Here is an 8,873-nt window from a genome sequence, read left to right as displayed (position 1 = left end):
GAGAGTGTGTTTAGGGGGCTGGGTGGTGTGTGTGTGTGAGTGTGGGGGTGTGTGTGTTGTGTGTGTGTTTGGAGTGTGTGTGTGTGAGTGTGGTAATGTGCACAGTAATTTTATACACACTAGTGTGCAGCATCTGTGTAGCGTACTGTGATTGATTGTGCACATTACAGTTCACACACAACGTAATGTACAATCATTGTGTATATTGTACATAATTAGTGAAACATTCACAGGTACTGTCTGCAGTGTACACGGTCCGTGTACGTGGGCAATGAGCATAGTTTGTAGTCTGCACAGTCCATGTGTGTGTAGTTTGTAGTCTGCACAGTCCATGTGTGTGTAGTTTGTAGTCTGCACAGTCCATGTGTGTGTAGTTTGTAGTCTGCACAGTCCATGTGTGTGTAGTTTGTAGTCTGCACAGTCCATGTGTGTGTAGTTTGTATTGTGCACAGTCTGCAGTGAGCATAGTTTGTAGTCTGCACAGTCCATGCGTGTGTAGTTTGTATTGTGCACAGTCTGCAGTGAGCATAGTTTGTAGTCTGCACAGTCTGCAGTGAGCTTAGTTTGTAGTCTGCACAGTCCATGCGTGTGTAGTTTGTAGTCTGCACAGTCCATGCGTGTGCAGTTTGTATTGTGCACAGTCCATGTGTGTGTAGTTTGTAGTCTGCACAGTCCATGTGTGTGTAGTTTGTAGTCTGCACAGTCCATGCGTGTGTAGTTTGTAGTCTGCACAGTCCATGTGTGTGTAGTTTGTATTGTGCACAGTCCATGTGTGTGTAGTTTGTATTGTGCACAGTCCATGTGTGTGCAGTTTGTATTGTGCACAGTCCATGTGTGTGTAGTTTGTATTGTGCACAGTCCATGCGTGTGTAGTTTGTAGTCTGCACAGTCCATGTGTGTGTAGTTTGTAGTCTGCACAGTCCATGCGTGTGTAGTTTGTAGTCTGCACAGTCCATGTGTGTGCAGTTTGTATTGTGCACAGTCCATGTGTGTGTAGTTTGTAGTCTGCACAGTCCATGTGTGTGTAGTTTGTAGTCTGCACAGTCCATGTGTGTGTAGTTTGTAGTCTGCACAGTCTGCAGTGAGCATAGTTTGTAGTCTGCACAGTCCATGCGTGTGTAGTTTGTAGTCTGCACAGTCTGCAGTGAGCATAGTTTGTAGTCTGCACAGTCTGCAGTGAGCTTAGTTTGTAGTCTGCACAGTCCATGCGTGTGCAGTTTGTATTGTGCACAGTCCATGTGTGTGTAGTTTGTAGTCTGCACAGTCCATGTGTGTGCAGTTTGTATTGTGCACAGTCCATGCGTGTGTAGTTTGTCGTCTGCACAGTCCATGTGTGTGTAGTTTGTAGTCTGCACAGTCCATGTGTGTGTAGTTTGTAGTCTGCACAGTCCATGTGTGTGTAGTTTGTAGTCTGCAGTCCATGTGTGTGTAGTTTGTAGTCTGCACAGTCCATGTGTGTGTAGTTTGTAGTCTGCACAGTCCATGTGTGTGTAGTTTGTAGTCTGCAGTCCATGTGTGTGTAGTTTGTAGTCTGCACAGTCCATGTGTGTGTAGTTTGTAGTCTGCACAGTGCATGTGTGTGTAGTTTGTAGTCTGCACAGTCTGCAGTGAGCATAGTTTGTAGTCTGCACAGTCTGCAGTGAGCATAGTTTGTAGTCTGCACAGTCTGCAGTGAGCATAGTTTGTAGTCTGCAGTCTGCAGTGAGCATAGTTTGTAGTCTGCACAGTCCATGTGTGTGTAGTTTGTATTGTGCACAGTCTGCAGTGTGCATAGTTTGTAGTCTGCACAGTCCATGTGTGTGTAGTTTGTATTGTGCACAGTCTGCAGTGTGCATAGTTTGTCGTCTGCATAGTCCATGTGTGTGTCGTTTGTAGTCTGCATAGTCCATGTGTGTGTAGTTTGTAGTCTGCATAGTCCATGTGTGTGTAGTTTGTAGTCTGCACAGTGCATGTGTGTGTAGTTTGTAGTCTGCACAGTGCATGTGTGTAGTTTGTATTGTGCACAGTCTGCAGTGTGCATAGTTTGAAGTCTGCATAGTCCGCGTGTGTCGAGTGTGCACAGTCCATGTGTGTGTAGTGTGCACAGTTCACGTGTGTGTGGAGTGTGCACAGTTCGTGTGTGTAGTGAGCACAGTCCGTAGTGTGCACTGTCAGTGTGTGTACTGTGAATAGTTTGTGTATGTGTGACGAGCACAGTCCGTAGTGTGCACTGTCAGTGTTTGTAGTCTGCACAGCGTCCTTCACATCAGTGTGTGTGCTACGTATTTGTGCATTCACTCCTCTTCCATTCGTTTCTACAGGAGTGTTTCTTGGACTTGGCCTGAGTGGTATTGTCCCCACTCTACATTTCACCATCGCTGAAGGTTTTGTAAAAGCGACTACAGTTGGCCAGATGGGCTGGTTTTACCTGATGGCTGCGATGTACATCACCGGGGCCGGGTTATATGCTGCCCGCATTCCAGAACGTTTCTTCCCCGGCAAATGTGATATCTGGGTAATGTACAGTTCAACTCTTCAACCAGTTATCAAACTCTGTTACTGGAGCAGACATGTTCCAGTCGCCCCGAGCTGTCCCAGACGCCCCGAGCTGTCCCAGACACACCGAGCTGTCCCAGTCGCCCCGAGCTGTCCCGACACCCCCGAGCTGTCCCAGACACACCGAGCTGTCCCAGACACACCGAGCTGTCCCAGTCGCCCCGAGCTGTCCCAGACGCCCCGAGCTGTCCCAGACACACCGAGCTGTCCCAGTCACCCCGAGCTGTCCCAGACACACCGAGTCACCCCGAGCTGTTCCAGTCGCCCCGAGCTGTCCCAGACACACCGAGCTGTCCCAGTCGCCCCGAGCTGTCCCAGTCGCCCCGAGCTGTCCCAGACGCCCCGAGCTGTCCCAGTCACCCCGAGCTGTCCCAGACGCCCCGAGCTGTCCCAGACACACCGAGCTGTCCCAAACACACCGAACTGTCCCAGTCGCCCCGAGCCGTCCCAGACGCACCGAGCTGTCCCAGACACACCGAGTCACCCCGAGCTGTTCCAGTCGCCCCGAGCTGTCCCAGACACCCCGAGTTGTCCCAGACATCCCGAGCTGTCCCAGTCGCCCCGAGCTGTCCCAGACGCACCGAGCTGTCCCAGACGCCCCGAGCTGTCCCAGTCGCCCCGAGCTGTCCCAGACGCACCGAGCTGTCCCAGACGCACCGAGCTGTCCCAGACGCACCGAGCTGTCCCAGTCACCCCGAGCTGTCCCAGACGCACCGAGCTGTCCCAGACGCACCGAGCTGTTCCAGACACCCCGAGCTGTCCCAGTCGCCCCGAGCTGTCCCAGACACACCGAGCTATCCCAGTCGCCCCGAGCTGTCCCAGTCGCCCCGAGCTGTCCCAGACGCACCGAGCTGTCCCAGACGCCCCGAGCTGTCCCAGACACACCGAGCTATCCCAGTCGCCCCGAGCTGTCCCAGTCGCCCCGCGCTGTCCCAGACACACCGAGCTGTCCCAGACACACCGAACTGTCCCAGTCACCCCGAGCTGCCCCAGACACACCGAGCTGTCCCAGTCACCCCGAACTGTCCCAGACGCACCGAGCTGTCCCAGACGCACCGAGCTGTCCCAGATGCCCCGAACTGTCCCAAACGCACCGAACTGTCCCAGACACACCGAGTCACCCCGAGCTGTCCCAGACGCTTCGAGTTGTCCCAGTCGCCCCGAGCTGTCCCAGACGCACCGAGCTGTCCCAGACACAACGATGCATCCTGAGGCTGGTCAGATTCACCCCAGGTTGAAACCCGAGTTTATGTATTGAGGTTAGCACAGTGTGGGTGTAGGTACCGTGTCATCTAGAGTTCACTGTAAATGTACTTGCCTGGTATCACAGAGCTTTCAGCTTCTGGAATAGGTTCGAGGCTGTTGATGGCACAATGATGGTATATCTGTGATGTAGTATTAAAAGAGAAGAAAAGTCCAATGAAAACTCAATATACAAAATAGTCCCTATTGTCTATTTCACTGGATGGAGACTGCTGTCTGAGTATTGTTTAGGGTCAGGGTTCAAGGCCTCTCTGATGTCACCGGCCCCATTACAAAACAGTGGACATGCTTTAGGATGAATGGAGATTCTCCCATCTCTGACATCGCGGGAGTCACTGAGAGCTGAAGCGAGCTGCCATGGTGGGTTTTCTCAGTTAGTTTGCGATCTATTTTTCCTGCAGCAGCGCTATTCTTTATATCTGGCCAATTTTCTTTCCAATTTCCCCCCCTCTATCTCAGGAAGGCGGTGACTCCTTTCTTGGTCACGATCCCACGACCGCCCTCCAGATCCTGGCCCAGGTGGCCACAGACACACTGAGTGTCTGCAGTCTGTCTGGCTTTTAGGGGCATTGCTGCTGAATCCAACCCTGCCTTCACCAGAGGTCCCGACATGCACCATTCCACCAGAGGATGCTGGATAACAGTCAGGAGTGGGAATCCTAGTTAATTTAATCCCTCCCAAACTCAGGGATGTACGGGTCAATTGTAGCGCAGATCCATCACCTCCACAAAGACCAGGAATCGAACTGTGGAATTTCCCAGTCGCCATGGCTCAGCAACTTGCTGGATAATCTCACCGAGCCCATCGGAGAGCCCTACGCCATGTTTTTAATCAATATTTTTTTTTAGCCGTGGCTGAGTGGGCAGCACTCTCGCCTCGGAGTCAGAAGGTTGCAGCTTCAGGTCCCACTTGAGCACAAAGTCTAGGCTGCCACTCCAGTGCAGTGCTGAGGGAGCACTGCACTGTCGGAGGTGCCATCTTTCGGATGAGACGTTAAACCGAGGCCCTGTCTGCTCTCTCAGGTGGACGTAAAATATCCCATGATCACTATTTCGAAGAAGAGCAGGGGAGTTCGCCCCGGTGTCCTGGCCAATATTTATCCTTCAAACCAACACCTAAAAACAGCTTACCTGACCAGCATCATATTGCTGCTTGTGGGAGCTTGCTGTGCACAAATTGGCTGCCGCGTTTCCTACATTACAACAGTGACTACACTTCAGAAGTACTTCATTGGCTGTAAAGAGCTTTGGGACGTCATGAGGTCGTGAAAGGCATTATATAAATGCAAGTACTTTCTATATTGTATTGAATAGTAACTGTGAACATTACGTTCAGCTGCTAGCCTTTCCTTCCCGTAGCTGAGGCTAGGCATTACTAACCAACACTTTCCTCTTCTCTACCCAGTTCCAGTCACACCAGCTGTTTCATGTCCTGGTGGTAGTCGCAGCCTTTGTTCACTTCCACGGCGTTTCGAACCTGCAGGAATTCCGATACGGGCTCGAGGGAGGCTGCACAGATGATTCGTTGCTCTGAAACCCGGGACTGCTGGAGAGCGTTCTATATCAATGAGACCTAAAGTGCATTGAAACTTTTCTTTCTTCATATTCTTTTTCAAAACAAAAAAAAAATTCCCCTTCTCGCCCTCCCTCCCTCCCCTCAGAATCAAAACAAGAAACAAAATGGACAGCCTCTTTTGTGTCAGTGAACACTTGAAATGGGCGAGGGTGGGGAGGGGTTTGCTGAGAAAGGCCGCGGAAATGTTAGCAAGATTCCCCCCTCACCTCCTCAGTCACAGTAACTTCTGTCGGAGAGCCTCCACAGAGGGGGGCGACACTAGGGGCGTCTGGAGCTCCTGTCGGCCAGTTCTTCCACCCGAAGAATAAATTTGGCCTAGCAGCACCGTGACCAATTCACGCTTCGGCCCACGGGAACCTGTGACCGGAGTAATCCTCGGCAGTATTCTGGGAATGGCTGGTGCTGGCTTACTGAGCACTTTTAGATCATGTCATGTCACTCGTTCTGCTCAGCCGTTCTCCCTTAGAAGCTGAAATCTGTGAGCGAGGACTGTGACTGTGAGCGTGGGGGGAAACGAAAGCCGACAGTATAGTAGCTCTGACGTGTGGGCACTTTATAGTCAGTGATGTACGGGGCACACAGTATTTATTTTCAGGGGTTTTCTGATTGCCTATATAGACATGTACATTTCTTCAAGGGCATTGTAAGTTAAATCTTGGGGTGGGACAGTACCGTTGTACGTAGGCAGTGCTGGAACTGATGCACTGATGTAGATAAGTGATCTGTACCCTGCAATAAAAAGGTTGGATTAGATCTGACTGAACATTTCTTGGTTTGTTTGTGATAAGTCAAGATTATTTCCAGATTCTCGTGCTCTCCTGAGTTGGAGGAGCACATTACTCAGCCCCCTTACGCGTGCTATACCCGAGTGGGGGGATGTTCGACCCAGAGACAACAGTTGAAAGAGAAGTGTTGCACTCCTGAGGCCGGACTCCCCCCACCTCTTAAACTACAAACTGCAGCCCTGCTTTTCCACATTCACTCCTTCCACCACCTGCGCACTGTGGCTGCAGTGTGTATCATCTACAAGATGCACTGCAGCAACTCGCCAAGACTTCTTTGACAGCACCTCCCAAACCTGTGACCTCTACCACCTAGAAGGACAAGAAGATATTAGGGCAGGTGTCCAAAAGCTTGGTCAAAGAGGTAGGTTTTAAGGAGCGTCTTAAAGGAGAAGAGAGAGGTAGAGAGGCGGAGAGGTTTAGGGAGGGGAATGCCTGAGCCGAGGGCCTAGGCAACTGAAGTTATGGCCACCATCACCTCCAAGTTCCCCTTCAGTCACATACCATCCTGATTTTGAAATATATCGCCGTCTCTTCATCGTCGGTGGGTCAAAATCCTGGCACTCCCTCCCTAACAGCACTGCGGGAGCACCTTCACCACACGGACTGCAGCAGTTCAAGAAGAAGACCCACCACCACCTTCTCAAGGGCAACTCGGGATGGGCAATAAATGCTGGCCTTGCCTGCGACACCCGCATCCTAAGAATGAATTTTTTAAAAACACCACCACTGCTGCTCCTCATGCTGGAACTCCCAGCATTGCTCCCCCGGAGGCAGACATTCAGTGCAGAGATAACCATCAGCTACTGGGGTACAGCTCGAGGGCCACACGTCAGATGCTGGGAAATCCATGACATTGGCACCCATAGCTCTCCACAACCAGCAGGGTCAACTTTCCAAACATCTGCCCTTGACAGCTGGCCCTGGCCCAGTATTTATTTTCACCCACTCACACCATCCCTCATCTGTTTGGTTCCCAGATGAGGGATGCTGGTTCAGTACCAGTAAGCACAGTAGTAAACACGCTTTCTCATTGGTTAACTGGGTGTCAACACATGGAAAACCATCAGCATTCTTAAGAATCTCCTAACCAAGCTAGAGGGGCAGCTTCTATTTACCTGATGGGGAGATGCATACTTTACCCAAAGAGGCACACCCCACTTAACAAATTCTTGCACAACCTAGGCATAGGTTGGTGAGAGCCAAGGCTTGTGCACCCTGAATATGCATAAGATGGAGCTGGAGTTTAATCAGCTGAAACCGCACAGCTTACGAGGAGACCACTGGTAAACTTCCTGCTGCATGTCTAGCTCGGAGGGTTAACTGGAGCGGAGTTTGATGAATCTCGGCTCCAAGTAACAGATTTACTCCTCCAGGTCCTACTAATGAGCCCAGCTGGCTGGTCAATCATTACTGTAGTGTCCGTGTGTAGATAAAGACACTGAAGACAGGAGTTGGTTCATAGGTATTTACTAAGCAAGTCTGGGGGGGGGTTCTAAAGGATATACACAATACACAGGCTTATATAGCCCAAGTGGCAATTACCGGCATTACGCACACCTGGGGCTCTTAAAGGCACATACACCACAATTCCTCCCCTTCTAGCTAACTAGTACATCATACTTTAAGTAATTATTAATTACATGTTATATGCAAAATAATATACATTGCTGTATTAATTAATTATAAGTTAGTCTCTCAGGAGGCTTCCTGACTCGGTCCGGATAACGCCTCGGGGGTGTAGTAGTTTCTGGTGGTGTAGTAGGTTCTTCTGGCAAGGCTGATTCGGCTTGAAGGCCAGTGTCGGGTTCATCGGGTTCCAGTATCACCGGATCGGAGGTAGATATGGGTATCTCTACTTCATCGTTAGATGTATAGCGTGGTGGTGTAGGTTGTCCCTTTTCGGATGACTTGATGATTTGGTCAGCATGGCGCCTTATTATGCTTTCTCCGATGTCCACGGTATACATCAGTGGTCCTAGTCGTGTGCAGATAGTTCCAGGCTGCCATTTCTCGGTATGGTAGTCCCGGGCCAAAACCGGTTGGCCTATCTGGAAGGCCCTAGTTGGCCTTTCATTCATGCCCTGAAACTGCCGGTTATCCACATCCCTTCGGATGTTGGGCTTGACCAAATCCAGCCGGCATCTTAGGTTTCTATTGTAGAACATCATGGCGGGAGTTTGGTTTGTAACCATATGTGTTGCATTCCTATATGCAAATAAGAAGTTATCCACCTTGTGCTGAAGTTTTATGTCTTCATTACCCATGGCCTTTATGGCCTTCTTAAAGGTCTGGACAAACCTTTCAGCCAATCCATTGGTGGCGGGATGGTATGGGGCGGACGTGTAGTGCTTTACCCCATTGTTCTTTAAGAACTTTCTGAATTCTTCGGACACAAATTGCGGTCCATTATCAGAACATATCTGTTCCGGCAGCCCATTCCTGGCAAATATGGTCCTTAATACTGTGATGGTTTTTTCCGTGGTGGTGGAGGACATCTTTATTACCTCCGGCCACTTGGAGTGTGCATCAACTGCGATTAAGAACATTGAATCCATAAATGGACCAGCAAAGTCGATGTGCACCCTTTGCCAGGGAGATGAGGGCCACTCCCATGGATGTAGAGGGGCCTAGGCGGAGCATTTTGGACCTTCTGGCATCCTAGGCAGCTCTTGGTCATGTCTTCGATGTCTCCATCGATACCTGGCCACCATACA

At 50.5% G+C, this 8,873-nt stretch overlaps 1 protein-coding gene across 2 annotated transcripts in view; it reads left to right on the top strand.

The window, feature by feature from the left end:
- Positions 1–6,132, top strand: part of LOC147105355 (adiponectin receptor protein 1-like) — a 49,758-nt gene extending 43,626 nt beyond the window's left edge. For both annotated transcript variants that reach the window (XM_086011638.1, XM_086011637.1), the window contains exons 7-8: positions 2,301–2,494; positions 5,204–6,132. In XM_086011638.1, the coding sequence (XP_085867764.1) occupies positions 2,301–2,494; positions 5,204–5,332 (323 nt within the window). In that variant the 3' untranslated portion in view covers positions 5,333–6,132. The remainder of the gene's footprint in view (positions 1–2,300; positions 2,495–5,203) is intronic.
- The last annotated feature ends 2,741 nt before the right edge of the window (positions 6,133–8,873 follow it).

This window comes from Somniosus microcephalus, chromosome 18 (genome assembly GCF_052327205.1).
Source record: "Somniosus microcephalus isolate GS21.2 chromosome 18, FLI_Smic_1.0, whole genome shotgun sequence".
In the NCBI taxonomy this organism is placed as follows: Eukaryota; Metazoa; Chordata; class Chondrichthyes; order Squaliformes; family Somniosidae; genus Somniosus; species Somniosus microcephalus.
Note: the sequence above shows the minus strand (reverse complement) of the source record. Positions and strands in the feature narration are given on the sequence as shown.